We start from the raw sequence: 15,256 nt of genomic DNA, 5'->3' as shown, positions 1-15,256 counted from the left end.
CCCACCATCCCCAAACAAGAAGCAGCTGGTCTTTTCCAGGGGCCTTTAAGCATTCCTGGCCTAATTAGCACATGGTAATCAAACCAATCTGTGCAGGAGACAACAGGCTTTGGGTATAAGTGCTCACACCAGGGCCTAAGCTGCTTTTCTGGGATTAGTAATAAAGATTATGGCAAGGTGTTTTTTGGGGTGTTTGTTTAACAGAAATTGCTTGGGGTTTTTTGCCTATTTTTTTTTTTTAATGCTGGCCAAAAGTCTGTTTAATTACAAAGGCTAATTCTGGAAGCCCTTTTAGTGCAGGCATTCGATGTTAATTTGCATAGTAATCTGACTTTTGTGGCTTCCTAAGTAGCAACTTTGATAAAAGGCCCCTAAAGTTAGATGTTTTTCCTTAAAGGCACTATAGGGAATATTCTATTATGTGCTAGTTGCTTAAGCATGCATATTTTAATATTAAATGAGTATAAACTGTTTAGGAAGATGATTTTTATTTGTGCTTTATTTATATGTAATGGAAGTGAATGGGTTTGTTCGTCTAGCCTTGTTAATAGCCTTTGTAGAAATCAAAGCAATAGGCTTGCTTCTGCAGAGATAATAGGTATTTAGGTTTGTCCTTGAGTATGGATAAGGCTGTTTTGCTCCATGCTTTTCTTAAGCAGTGTGTTTACTTCTCATTTTAAGTGCAAATGTTGTGCTTTAGTCAGTCAGTGACTCGGGTTGGAGCAGTTTAGTGTAAAGCTTAGCTCTTTTTCTCATTGTTAGGTTGAAAAAGGCCTGTGTAGTGGTATTTTGGTTTTGCAAACCTTTGAGCTAAGGATGCTGAGATAACGGTAGACCACTGAGGGTGCAGGATCAAGTGGGTCCCTGGGCTGGGTCATTTAAGGGCTGTGCTGGAAGGTTCATTAAAGTAAAGCCACCTGAAAGCAGAGGCTGAGCAGGTCTAGGTGCTAATGAACCAAATTAATAGCTGGCAAGGTAAAGGTATCAAATATTTGTTTAGCTCTTTTGGTGATGGAGGGCTTGCTTTTGTTTTATGCACTCAGTAACAGGTTTTTCTCTTACTTTTGCAGTCATTTTGCTCTCCAAGTGATGCTAAAACTGTATTTCTGTGAGCTGTATAGGTGTGTAGAAGAGGGTGTATTCTTCTTGCTTTAATAGGCACGGGAAAGCCCAATCTCACCGGAGGTGGTACATTCAGGTTGCCACTGGCAACCCCCTAGCAGGTGTGTGCTCAGGTGGTTGCAGCTGGCTGTGAGATTCTTACCAACGCAGAGAAAAGCCTTTCAGTCAGAGAAGTGATGGTGGCTTAAATGGGAAGTTATATTAATGGTTTTGGACTGTGCCCTGTTGAAGCCTTGATGCTATTCTCATACAGCTCGTGTGGCTGTATGTAAGAGCATCTATTGGACCGGAATTATTTACTACTGTTTGCTAAGTACACTGTATCAAGGAATAACAATTTCGTTCCACAGGGTGAATAAGCAGTTGCCTAAAGGAAGTATAAACTATGCAAGTGAAGGCATCAGCTTTCGATTATGATGACCAAAAGCTAAACTTTAAAAAGACTAAATTGGAATCAACCTTTTTTCCTCACTGAGGATTCACTTCTGTAGTGATTATTTGAGGTGTACTGCGAGGCATCCTCGCTCCCAACAGCTGGCAAGGGAGGGGAACGGGAGGCGTGCGGCAGTGCCGCGAGGGCTCGCGGGGAGGCTGCGGCGGCGGCTGCGGTCCGTGCCCGGCCTGCTGCCGCGTTCACCCCGCGGGGCTGCCCGAGCCTTCTTCCCGAGGGAAGCGAGCCCGCCGGGAGCCGCCTTCCCGCCCACAGCTCCCGCCGCCAGGGGGAGCCAAGCGCGGCGTGCGCCTCCCGCGGAGATTTGTCCCTCGGCGGCGGCCGTCAGAGGCGGGCCAAGATGGTGGCGGCCAGCTGAGCGTTCGCGTGGTGCGCTCACGCCCGGTGCCGGTGCCCGCAGCCATGTCGGGCCGCCAGGGCAACAAACTGCCCAGCAACCTGCCCCAGCTGCAGAACCTCATCAAGCGCGACCCCACTTCCTACACCGAGGAGGTGCGGACCGGGGGGGGGGGGGGGGGCGGTGATCGGGGAGGCTGGGGCGGGCACGGGGGTACGGGCTGGTGTTGCTCATTTGCCGCCGTTCCCTGTGTGTGCGCAGTTCCTGCAGCAGTACCACCACTACCAGTCCCATGTGGAGATCTTCACCTTCCAGCCGGACAAGCCCAGCAAGGAGCTGGCCGAGCTGCTGATGTTCCTAGCGCAGGTGAGCCCCAGCGCCTGCCCTGTGGCAGCCTGTGCGTGGTGCCGGCTCCAATGACTATTGCTGGTTGCGTACACCCTGCGAGGCCTGTGAGGTAACCCCAGGTGTGCTCTAGAGCGTTCGCTTGCCCTGTCCGTTCCAGGTTGCCCACTGCTACCCCGAGCACATGGCCAGCTTCCCGCAGCAGCTGAAGGAGCTGCTCTCCTACCACCACACGGTCCTGGACCCCGACCTGCGCATGGTGAGACCCGCGCCTTGGGCTCAGCCTGCCCTTTGCGTGAGCTGAGAGCTTGTGGGTTGCTTGTCAATAAAGAGAAGAGCTGGAGAGGAATGTGAAATTTGGGTTCTCTTACAGACCTTCTGTAAGGCTCTGATCCTGTTGAGAAACAAGAATCTGATAAATCCCACGAGTTTGCTGGAGCTCTTCTTTCAACTGCTGCGGTGTCACGATAAGCTGCTACGAAAGGTAAGGTGTGCTGACAAAAATCTTCAGTTCCAGTTGGTTTTGGCCAATGAGGTAATGCTAGGATAGGCAGCTGTTCTTTGTTTGGTTATGAAATTGCAGTTTAACATAGCCCAGCTGTTTCAGCAGTCAGTGCTCGAGGCAGGGCTCTAGCTGTATGTTGGAATAATAACTGAGTTCTGCTGCTGTAAACACCTTGCTGTTGCAGGTTGTAGGCTTGTCCTGTTTGGGATTGAGCCATTTGTGTGTGTCTACAGGTGACAAACCTGGCTGTCAGAGCAGGCCTGAGCGAAGCAGGGGTAGGATTTGAAGCAGTATTTGATGCTGTTCGTTGTCCTGCCTTGCTGTACTGTAAATTCAGTATGATTTTCAAATACGTGAGTCTTCACAGGGTCATGTCCTGGTTTTTGCTGCTGTAACTCGAGTGATGTTCTCAGTGGTGATCATCTGGCTCTCATGTCAGTGCTTGGGCACAGTGTTGTCTCTGTGTGTTACTCCTTGTCGTCTCTCCCCTTGCAGACCTTGTACACTCACATTGTGACGGACATCAAGAATGTCAATGCTAAACACAAGAACAACAAAGTGAACACGGTCAGTGCTTTGCCTTTCATGTGTACTTTGAACTGAACTCCTGCTCTTGTGGAAGACCTCTAAAAACATGTTTTCCACTTCTTTTTTTAGGCACTGCAGAACTTCATGTACACAATGTTGAGAGACAGCAATCCCACCGCTGCCAAGATATCTCTGGATGTGATGATAGAGCTTTACAGAAGGAATATTTGGTGGGTCTGGCAGGCTTGTGTTGATTTGCCATTTATTGTGGGGCACGTGGGTATCGTTTGTGGCGCGTAGTCCAAAACATAATGCAGAGACAGTGACTTGAATAGATTTCTTAATTGTAGCCCAATGGGGTTGTAACTTGTGCCAAGGAATTTAGCTGAGAAGAAATACTGTCTTGTGTGAAATGAGTTGCTTAATACTTGGTGAGAAGTAATTTTCTGAGAATAATGTGAAATTGCCAGACTCGAAATACAAGATGTGGTTTGTTTTATTCCAGGAATGATGCCAAAACAGTCAATGTCATCACAACTGCCTGCTTTTCCAAAGTGACCAAGGTGAGAACAGAAATCACTTGATACACTGGCTGTTACCTTGGCTGCCTTTTTCATGCGATGTAACTTAATCTGTTGTTACTGCAAACAAACTTCACTGATTTGTCTGTTGGTTGTTTAATTTTCAAAATGCTACTCATGGGAGGAGGTGGAGCTTGGCAGCTTATTTTGTAATGAGTGTAGACTGCTGTGGGGAGTGTGGATGCACTTTTCACTGCTATTCAGAAGAGGCTGTCAGGATATCACTTCCTTAATATTGGCACTGTGAACCTTTGATTAAATGAGGAGAGCAGCTGTCCTGCCTGGGGTCTGACTGAATGTTGGGCCTTCTGTGTTGGCTCTTGAGGCTTGTCCCACATGAACTCACTTTACTTTTCAGGTGTTAGTTGCTAGTTTGAAGTTCTTCCTTGGGAAAGATGAAGACGAGAAACAAGACAGCGAATCAGAGTCTGAGGTGGGTGTTGTGACCAAATACTCCCTTCTCTGTTCTTCAGACCCCTTATTAGTTCTGTTATCTTGGTGACTCTGGCTCTGCTAGTCTGTCTACCTCTGTGCTACTGTCTGGTCTAGTGTTCTCCAGATGTTTCTGTGCTTCACAAAAAATTTTAGTGTCTGACAGCTGGCCCCAAGTGATGGCAGGATGTGTTTGCTGTCTGTTAGAAGATAGAAATGCCAAGAGCTCTTTTGGTTTTCTATTTAAATGCTGGCACCTGTGTGTTCTGACACTTAAGAAGGGGGGAGAGTTTTCGGAGTATATGGTCTTGAAAAATATTGGTGGTTTGTTTCTCTGATTGCCATTTGAAGCCTGGGTTGCCTGAGTGTTGTGTTCCTTCCCCAAGGATGATGGCCCCACAGCCAGAGATCTGATGATGCGCTATGCGACCAACAAGAAAACCACCAAGCGCAAGAAGAAACTGGAGAAAGCCATGAAGGTCCTCAAGGTGAGGAGAGCTGTGTATTCCTTCTCATCATCTTGGCTTAATCCTTCTAGTACTGAAGTCCTGTTGTTGCCTAGCTTGTTTAGCTACAGGTGCTACATAATCCTGTATGGTTGAAAACAGGGAGAGTTTTTAGCATCCAGGACTAGCTTTTAAAATGTTTTTGAAGAGGCAGCAATCTTTTGACAGCAACCTTGAAACTGAAGCACTTTACTCATAGAAAGAGAAAAATGTCTCTTACTCTTGTTTCCATGTAGAAGCAGAAAAAGAAGAGCAAGCCAGAGGTGTTCAATTTCTCTGCCATTCACTTGATTCATGATCCCCAAGGTGAGTGTGCAGTGAATTCTTAGTGCGATTTGTGTTAATCCCACACAGGGAAGCTTGGACATAGCTCTGCCAGGAGAACCCAAGAACTAGGTGCAGATGTGACACTTGGAACGTGTTTTTACTCCAGGTTTCACTGCACTTGGAGAGATCAGTCCTGTTGTGCTTGTAGTGGAGCACATGTAGGCAGTGAGACAAGGAAGGAGGAATATTGCATCATCTGCTTTGGGTTTCTACGGATCAGGACATGGCTCTCTGCCTCCTTTGTATGTGTGAAGGCAGTAATGTGGTGAGCCCAGAGTAGTTGATCTACTGTAACTGCTCTGGTTCAGCCCTTGCTAAAATGTACTTGTCTAACAGCACTTGATTTGCTCTTGGTCTGTTCTAGTGATCCTCTGGGGACTTCATTTTCTCAGATCAACCCAAAATGTATCTAAAAGTTTAGTTTTCAATGCTCACCTTGCGCTTATGATGTTGGGGAATGTCTGCCAGTTCCCTCTGCTGAACCCCTGTGCACAGCAGGCCTTTTAGGCATATGAGAAGTGAAAAAACCTATTGGAATAACTGATTTAGTCACCTTTAATTTCTTCTGTGAAAGAGCACGGGGGCTTAGAAATAAGAACAAATCAAACTGCTCATTTTGACCCTAATCCCATTTGAGTTTGGTGTTGTGCTCTTTCAGTCTACTGCAAATCTATTTCTGCTTCTAGACTTTGCTGAGAAACTGCTGAAGCAGCTGGAGAGCTGCAAGGAGCGATTTGAAGTGAAGATGATGCTCATGGACCTGATATCCAGGCTGGTTGGAATACATGAGGTATGTAATTTTATGGTGGTCTGTTGGTAGCTAGCCTGGTTTGGATGTGGGCATGTTCTGGCCTCATGCCTCGGGAAAATGAGGTTTAATTTTTCTTTATGTCCAAAAGTGCATAGGGATGGTCAGGGAGTTAGCAGTGGGCCTCATGGAATGTCACAGTAGTACAGACTTCCTGTGGTACTAAGGGAGCTCTGATAGAGAAGGGTGTTGGTCTGGAATAGCTGAGCTGTCTCTAAAGAGTAGAGGAGAACTTGATGCTTCCAAGACCTTCCTAGGAAGCTGCTCATGCTGACCACAGAGTCGTCAGCCAGGTGGTGCTGAATAAGAGGGAAACTGGCAGCTCCTGCACTTGGAGGGTTTTGTGCACATGACCCAGTGATAAAATATTTGTGCTGGATTAAGTAAAGAGTAATCTAGTCCAAGTGGAGGAGTTTCAGAGGATATAAGGATTTCCACGGAAAGGACTAGGTGCAGAGAGACTGCAGCTGGATTTATCTTGGTACAATTAATTTTTGCCCTACAGATATCAAACTCAATACAGGAGACAATATTATGCTGTAAAATCAGAGGCATTTGGAGAGCACACTATAGAATGAGATGGTTTTACAATGTATCAGCTTGTGAAGGTGATGTCAAGTTGAAAGACAAAAAGATAATATGTTACAATTTGTCTTGCAGCTTTTCCTTTTTAATTTCTACCCCTTTGTTCAGCGGTTCCTTCAGCCCCATCAGAGGGGTAAGTCACTACTCTAGGTACTGCTGATCCCTCATGTCTCATGTACATGCATTTCATGCGAGTGGCAATGAAACTGGAAAGGTAGCAGTGGATTGGTGGGAAGCAGGAATAGTCTAGAGTGCGGACAAAGGAAGTATAAGTCCCTGACTGCCAGAAGTGCCAAGTGCTTTGGACTTCTGTGGAGGCTGTGTGCACTCATGGCTCCTTACCTGAGGATTTGAGAAGCTCCAGCAAAGGAATAAAAGAAATGAGTCCCTAATCCTGACTAGCTGAGCATGATTGCCTTGTGCTGCTTCCTTTTACTGGTTTTTGACTCCAGTTCTGGAGCGTTTCCTTTTGCTTTAGCTGGCTATTGCTGGGGTGGCCAGAGGTGGGGGCCAGAGGTGCTCCTAATGCTTGGTGGGAGAGGAGAAACAGTTGTCCCAAAGAACTTCTGGCTAAATAGCTTTGGGACTGACTGAGCAGCTTCTTGTGTTTTAAGGGATGTGTTTATTGGCTGGAGCAAGCTGCACCAATATGTTTTGGCATATTTCTGCTTTTCTTCCAGAAGTGACAAAGATTCTTCTGTTTGCTGCACAGGCTTCACACCAGCTGGTACCACCTGAGGTCAGTGTTCACCTGTGTTTGATGTTGAATGGGCAGCAGGCCAGCATGTGAATGCTATGTGTGTGTGGGGATGGAGGAAAGGGAATGGGTCAGAAATGTTTGGAAAAGCTTATGGTCATTTCAGCTATTTTTGGAAGTCCTAAGGGACTGTTTCATAAAGGGGGAGAACAAGATGTTTGTCTTATTTTCTGCAGGAAAATTTGTGTTTAGAAAATAGTTGTGGGCTCTACTGGCATGTCCTGATGTCTTTCTATGAGAAAGGATTTTTCTGTCAATCACATCTAAGTGTGTTAAGTTTTTATTAAGTACGTACTCTTTTTTTTCTTATCTTCAGATTATCCAGTCAGTGTTGATGACCATTGCCAACAACTTTGTCACAGACAAGAATTCTGGGGAGGTCATGACTGTGGGGTGAGTACAGAATTGTATGAGTGATGTCAAACTCCAAATGTTGTGGTAAAATGCGTATTTTTTTAAACCACTTGCGACTTATTCCTGTCACTTGTACTATGCTTTCAAGAAGCTGCTTGAGTCGAAAGTTAAGACAGTATCTCAGCTTCACCTTTCTGGTTTTTTGTTGGGAGTATTTCATGATGGTTTTCTCCTTTTACACCAAATGTTGTGTAAATGCTGTATAAGGTTCTTCAAGTTGTGGGTAATTCAGACTATAAGTGTCATTTTCTCCTAACTGGTATTGAGCAAATAATTCATTTTCTATTTTTTCAGAATCAATGCAATAAAAGAAATCACTGCAAGATGTCCCTTAGCCATGACTGAAGATCTGCTCCAAGACCTTGTTCAGTACAAGACGCATAAAAATAAAAGTAAATACTATATGGATATGACTTTAAACCCTTTTTTTCCCCCTGTGTTATTTGGTCTTCAGTTACAGCCTTCAAGGTAGTGCTATCCTAATTGGTTTTTATGGGCTGAGACGATTTTCAGTGTTTGGGTTACTTCTGTTTATTTGGAGCGTGTATCCATGGGAGACAAAACAGTCAAGGGTAGTTGTGGCAGGGGGATTAATTGACAAAAATAAAGCAAGGAGAAAGGGTTAAGAAGAGTCAGCCCGTATGGAAGTGCTATGTTCTATACCAGAGAAATCTGAGGGAGCCATAACCTCAGTGAAGACGAGTAGGCTGTAAATACTGGTGATCTGTGTGGGCTTGTGGTTTGCTCAAAGTTCTGCTTATTTCCTGACTCTCTCATTTTCTGGGCAGATGTGATGATGTCTGCAAGAACTCTGATACACCTGTTCCGCTCTCTGAATCCAGAGATGCTGCAGAAGAAGTTCAGGGTAAGTGTTTCACGTGTCTTGCATTCACTAAAAACTGATAGGCTCAAAAATTATGAGAACTGGTCTCAGTGTCCTCTTGAAAAGGTGGAGCCTGTGTGCTTCCTCTGCCTACTGCCTTTGGACATAATGTGCTATTATTTCCACGTTTCCTTAGTCCAAATTCATCTAACTCGTGGTTAGATCATGCTCCTGAAGCTCAGCTGTTTTCTGAGATTCATTCAACTTGAGTAATTAAACTCTGCCTCATGAAATAAGGAAAGGTCTTCGGACCCACACCCTCCTGTTCTCCCAGACATTTTCTTGGATTGGTGGGCATTAAAATAGCCTGCTTTAATGTGTGTTTTGTTAATGTACAGGGCAAGCCTACTGAGGCCTCGGTGGAAGCCAGGATTCATGAGTATGGAGAACTGGATGCCAAAGATTACATTCCAGGAGCAGAAGTACTGGAGGTTGAGGATCAAAAGGAAGAGGGAGGAACCCAAGAGGAAGGTTGGCCTTTTTCCATAAAAATTCTGTTTTGGGCATCATTGTCACTTAGATTTTATGTGGACATGGAACCTGGTGTTTGTGCATTTCGCTTCCTGCTGTCTTGTGCCTTGGCTTGCACATGTCTATCCTTGAGTAAGCGTGGTTTGTCAGTGGGGTTTGGTGCTGTGTTGCTTTTTATGATACACTCAGAGGGGGAAGCAGAGGGACAGACAGTACAGCTGCGAACTTTGTGTTCAGCTTATCCTAAGGAAAACCTTTAAATAATATTGAATGCCAAAGTAGTACTTGGGTATAATATTTGGCTTAGTTAATTCACTTCCTGTGTGAATGCTTTTACACACCCTGGAACCCCCTGCCTGAGCTGGGGAAAAGAGCTGGAGATCTTTAAAAGCAAGGCAGAGTTTGGCAAATGAAGCCTGAGTGCCTTGGAGATGCTGCAGGAGCTGTGCTGGAGGAATGAATGCCCTGCTGGGACATGCTGTGCAGTGATCACTCTAACATTGTGCTTGGTTGCTGAAGCTGGCAACTTCAGCACGTTGGCCAGCACAGCAGTGAAGAGCAATGCTTAGACTGTTGTAACTAACCCAGCTACAAATCACAGTAGTTCTCTTCTTGATTTAGGTGGCTGGGAGTGGGGAACACTGTGACTGAGGAGTATAATTAGTGTCTGTGAACTCCTGTGGTGCTTCAGGCTGTCCCAAATGCACTTTGTTTTCAGGATCTTGATCTGGAGCTCTTGTGCAGAGCTTTGCAGAGCATAGCATGGATCATGTCCCTGGGCAAAATCCTGTTAGGAGATGGGTGAAATAAATGAAAGGCAGCAAGAGCAGGTGATCCAAGCATCAGTTATTGCCAATCCAGGTAGTTGAGATGAGTTTGCATTAAGAGCTCTGTACTTGTTCCCTGAGCAGACGGCTGGGAAAGCGCTAGTCTGAGTGGGGAGGAGGACAATGAAGATGAAGAATGGATTGATGTGCATCACTCCTCAGATGAGGAGCAGCAACAAGTAGTGAGTTTCAAGTCTCTTCTATGCCAAGTACAAATGAGTCTTGTTAATCACCGACCAGATCCTCTTGCTCTTCACCTTGATGTGGCTGCTCTTAAATACTTACCCAGGCTTTCAGAGTGAGCTGTCCTGAAGCAGTGAGGCTGAAGTGCTGGTTAGTGCTCCTGCTGAAGTACACGTTGTTAGGGTGGGAGTGGAGAAGGGGGAGGTCTCTCTCAGGGCTGAATGCTTTCAGAGCTGTGATAGTCAGCTGAGAGCTTTTTCCCCCGAAATCTGGTGTGCTTGTACTTTATTCAGATACTAGATGTTGGATATGAGACAAGGAAAAATCCTGATGTCTGGTTGTAGCATTTCCCAACAATATTGCTGTTGCCTAGTGTGTATTTGGGGGGCAAGGATCGTGGATTGTGGCACAGGAGTGGTTTGCAAAGCTGCGAATGATTGTTTTGTGCCTTTTTCTTTTCTAAAGGCAGAAAAAGTGAGAAGCATGCCTGTGGAGGAACGAAAAGCCAAGGCTGCAGCAGTCAGCACAAGCAGGCTGCTAACTCAGGAAGACTTCAAGAAAATACGCCTTGCCCAGCTTTCCAAAGAACTTAATTCTGCACCTGGCAAAGCTGCAAAGAGGAAATATGTTGAAATAGATGATGAAGATGAGGAGGAGGGCAGGTAGGTTATGGAATGTTGAGTGCTTTTTCTTACCTATCCTCTAGTGATGCAGCTCTTCATTGCAGCAGGGCACAGAGCTCTGCTGTTTATCAGTGTTTCCTGATGACAGCCAGCAGCCAGAGCCTAGAATGGATCCTGGGCTGGGGGCTTGCTTATACCTGGGAGACAAGACATGAGGAAGGTGGAAAAAACATGGTGGAAGGTCTGAGACTGTTTACCTTGTTCAAGTCAAGACGCATGAGAGGGTTTTTTTTGTAGCTATAGCTGTGTGGTTATATCTCCAGTGTCTGTTAAACTTTGTGCAAAAAGCAAGACTTGAAAATAGAAATGGGTGACTTTTGTAATGGATGTCCCACACATGAGGAGCAGCCTGAAGGGAGCAAGAAGCATTTGTGTCTAAATTTATGCTAGGACTGTGGCCTAAGATGGGTGAGAGACAAAGGGTGAAGAGGGCATCTTGTTTTCCTTGCCAGATGAAGTTTTGTGTGGTGACATATTACTGAATTTGTGTGTAGGGGGGAGTTGCTTTCACTCAGAGATATTGAACATCTGCATAAGAAGCCCAAGTCAGACAAGGAGACCAGATTGGCAACTGCAAAGGTGAGGAACTGGCATGTTCTGTGTCCTGTCTTTCTGGGTTTGGGTTTGCCTTGTGCAGGAGGAAATGCTGGGGTTGCATATCTAAGGTGGATGCCCAGCTGCCATGTGGGTTTTGAGAGATTATTTGTTTGGTTCTTTGCTGTTGCATCTTGGCTGTAACAAATAAACAGCCTCTCTTGGTCACAAGTGGCCATGAACGTGCCAACAGACAGTTTTCCCTGTGACTTAATACAGCTGGCATGGGAGAAGGCATGTATGGACACAGACATCCTGAACCCAGATTTGTTGTTGCTGCCATAGAATGTGTTACTATCAGGCTGGTCATGGTGGCGGTAGGGGAAGGAAAATGACCTCCTGTTGCTCTATTGCACTGTCTATTCTAGGCTGGAAAAACAGACAGAAAAGAGTTTGTGAAAAAGAAAACCAGAATTAACCCATTTGCCAGCTCTTCCAACAAAGAAAAGCAAAAGAACAAGAACTTCATGATGATGAGATACAGCCGGAGTGTCCGGACCAAGAACAAGCGTTCCTTTAGGGAGAAGCAGGTAAAGTTTCGTGCTGGAGATGGATGGGGCAGTGTGAGCAGGAACTCCTAGTGCAGGTGTGGTGCTGCCTACCCTCTGGCCTGAGGTGTTGCTGTGGCAGCTCAGAGAAAGTCCATGGCTTGCCTTCCCTGAGTCCTGCCCCTACTTTGCAGATTGTGGTTCACTCTCCAGTCTCTGACCTTTCTCTTGTTACTGTTCTGTTACAGACTCATTGTCCTGGCCTACAGGTCATCTCGTAGCTTGTCACAAATGTTCCCGAGCAACAGATGCAAATGCTATTTATTAGCTACTTGAAACTGTGGTTTAGAAAGAAATCACTTCAGTTTAGCAGTAGTTCCACACTAATGCTGTTCTCAGTAGTGAAGCCTCTGCCAGCTGAGGGTTTTATAAGGTATTCTTAAATGCAGCTCATCCAAACATGTTCCAGGAAACTTGTAGAATAATCCAGTGGTCTAGTTTTTTCTTCCCAGATCCTGTTTCATGCAAGTGTTTACACACTTCTTGAACAAACTTTGAGTTGTTTCCAGGATCATATACCTTATCCAAATGATACTTGTCTGCAATTTCTTGCCTTAGGAAGGGCAAGACAGGGATTATTTGTAGACTGAGTAGAGAATATCTGAAGTTTTTCAGATTGAGCAGGAGGATGTGGATTAGTATCCTCTGTAGATACTTATTTGGCATCATTCTGCCTCACCTCAGTTAGGGCTGACAACATGAAAACAGCTCTCAGAATGTGCCAAATAGGCTGCAAATGAACAATGCAGGCACTTTAAGGAAGCCACTGTTTACAGTTACACTCTGCTCAGTTATTATAAAAACATCTTGAAGCATTTTGTCCTTATTAATGTTTTAAATTCACCTGTAACTGCTGAGCAGCATTTATTCATACATTTTTCCCCATGGAAGTTAGGCTACAGCACCAGTCTGTTAACCATAAATTGAAAGTGTTTTGAGTGGGCTGGAGGATCATAGCTGTATGGTGCTGCATTCTGCTGCACTTTTTTGGTGGTAAGATAAAATGACCTGCTTGCTATAGTCCAGAAGCAGCTCCTTTATTAGCTAAAACATGTTTGAAGCACAACAATATCTCTTTAGGGTGATAGTGGCACTTGTAAAAATTCCTTCTTCCCCTTGAAAAGCAAGTTTTGTAATACTCTTCTGCAAAACACCATTTTCACTTACCTCGCAGCTGAACTGCAACTGTCTTGATCTATTCTGATTGAAATGAGTCAGTAGAAGAACAGTTTGTTCTAATCTTCTGTATAGGCTTTGGTAATTTTCAGCTCTTTAGCTGTACTGTACCATGACACCCAGCCAGGGTCAACCTGCTACAGGAGTTTAGGTAAATAACCCCTGTGTTTCTGCCACTGTAATTGTTACCATTTGCATTGCAGCTGCCTGTTTGAGCTGATGAGCTCTTAGTGGTTTTATCAGAGGTTAAAGAAATTGAAAAGGCTTCTTGTTCATGTGGTAGTGCTATTGTCTCAGTTATTATGCTCCTCACCTGAATATTGCCCTCTTGTTTTATGCTGAAGCTTGCTCTTCGAGATGCACTTCTGAAAAAGAGAAAACAGCTGCTAAAATAAATGCTGGAGAGAACTTCATCACCCTTGAAGAAATAGCCCTGGAGATGCTCATTTCCACCCACCATCACCCTGAGGGAAAGGAAGACTGTGGTGCCTTATGGATTTAGCTCTGGTCCGTTAGGAAATGCAAACGGAACTCTTGCAAGCTGATGGATACTGCATCTATAGGACAGAGGCCTTAATCCTTGGAGGATTTAAATTTGGTCTTAAAGCATTCTAGGGAAGAAGGCAGTTATATTTTTATTAAATATAATTTACTTACAGTGGGTTTTGTATGTGTAAGTATTAAAATACACAACCATATGGTAAAAATTCTGCTTGAGGCAATTAATGACTAAGCAACAGAAAGGGAAAAGAATATTCTGGTCAGTCTATAAAGCATGTTGATTTAGTATCTGTGCCTGACTTAGGGGAGTACAGATGGAGTAAGCTGTTGTCTGAGTAGCTGGCTTTGACCAGTTTAGTAAGACCAAATTCATCTGTGATGCAGGTAAGCTCAAGTGAAGAGTTGTGGGGAAGAACAGTTCCTTGTGGCTTACTCAGAAAACAAAAATAAAGTTAGTGTATTGGGATATGGGGGGTTTTATTGCCATTTAAATACCAGAACAGCATCATGTGCCAAAGAAAAAAGGAATGTTTTCATATAGTGGTGTGCTTTCTGGTGTCTCTTGGCATGTATGTGCAAGAATCGTGTGGATGTCTGGATTCTTTGTCTAAGGTTTAGACAAACCTTAAGGTTTCATGTGTGCTTCAGCCTTGACCTCTGCTGGGACCATTAATGGGTTCTTTGTACCTTCCCTGGCCACCTGTTTTAATGGAGTTGATAAATTATTTGTAACTTGAGGGGGTTACTTACACCATCCTTTGTCAAAGTCTGTTAGAAATGGATTTCTTTGTGGTGCAGAAGCAGATGCCACATGCACAGCGTAATGGAAATGCATTATGTGGGGTGCTTTTTTCCTTTCCTTTTAGGAAACCAGGTTAATGCTTAATATCCCATGTGGGAATTCACTTAGCTATTTGTTGAATATGTATTTGTAATAACTTTAATTCTTGTACTGATTTTGTATTGTTTTTGTTGTCATGTTGCTTCCTAGAGCAAAAAAACTTAGGCTTTAGGGAGAGAAGGACTAAGTAGGATTTTTTTTTTTTTTTACTACTTGCAGTGTTGTATTCAAATTTTATGTTCCTCCTTGAGAGAAGGGCAGGGATTGGTACTTGGCAAGGGGAGCAGTGAGCTCGAAGGTAGAGGAACATGTGTAGCTGGGGGAGCTGGAGTGTTGTGGGGATGGAGTGTGGAGCCTGTGCTGGAGACAAAGGTAGGGAAGGGAGGGAGAGGGAAAGTACAATCTATAAGCCCCACTTGTACTGGTTGGGGGCGTTTTTTCTGCTGAACAGCTGAGCAGTTTCCCTTCTTGTGTATGTGTCCCGAAACGAATAACCTCTGACACTGAAAGGGGAGTGGTAATTTTTTAGCCCCGGGGTTGAGGACAAGTGTCTAGTCTCCTCTCTTCCCGTTTTCCTCTTGTTTACAGCCTTGCTGTGTCAGCCAGCGTGCTGACAGCTGTGCCAAGGGTGGGTTTGTCCCCTCTGCCCCGGTTGTGGAAGCGACGGTGTTGGACCGGCTTTCCTGCGTTTGGCCCAGCAGCAGCGCCGGGGCAATACGCGTTAGGCGGTCCCGTATACCTGCTGCTGCGGTTGCCGTGTCCCGCGGCACGGAGCGGGCTTGCAGGCTCCGCGCGGGCCGGCGGTGGCGCCACGGCGCGAGCCAGGCGGAGGAAGGCCCTCAGACGCGGGG

The 15,256-nt window shown here is 45.1% G+C and overlaps 1 protein-coding gene across 1 annotated transcript; it reads left to right on the top strand.

Moving 5' to 3' along the window:
* Positions 1 to 1,886: 1,886 nt before the first annotated feature.
* On the top strand, positions 1,887 to 14,521 carry SDAD1 (SDA1 domain containing 1). Its single transcript, XM_042026911.1, has 22 exons — positions 1,887 to 2,065; positions 2,172 to 2,276; positions 2,416 to 2,514; positions 2,629 to 2,739; positions 3,256 to 3,327; positions 3,418 to 3,518; positions 3,794 to 3,851; positions 4,228 to 4,302; positions 4,688 to 4,789; positions 5,044 to 5,113; positions 5,821 to 5,924; positions 6,603 to 6,660; positions 7,208 to 7,266; positions 7,601 to 7,677; positions 7,993 to 8,090; positions 8,487 to 8,563; positions 8,920 to 9,052; positions 9,964 to 10,061; positions 10,528 to 10,724; positions 11,240 to 11,324; positions 11,708 to 11,869; positions 13,408 to 14,521. The coding sequence occupies exons 1-22, from the start codon at positions 1,976 to 1,978 to the stop codon at positions 13,456 to 13,458; spliced, it is 2,082 nt and encodes a 693-aa protein (XP_041882845.1). The 5' UTR covers positions 1,887 to 1,975; the 3' UTR covers positions 13,459 to 14,521.
* Positions 14,522 to 15,256: the final 735 nt, after the last annotated feature.

The sequence above is a fragment of the Corvus kubaryi genome, unplaced genomic scaffold (genome assembly GCF_017639235.1).
Source record: "Corvus kubaryi isolate FWS band 111438036 unplaced genomic scaffold, C.kubaryi_AGA036_p1.0 37292, whole genome shotgun sequence".
Taxonomy (NCBI): domain Eukaryota; kingdom Metazoa; phylum Chordata; class Aves; order Passeriformes; family Corvidae; genus Corvus; species Corvus kubaryi.
This window is presented reverse-complemented; position numbering and strand designations above follow the sequence as displayed.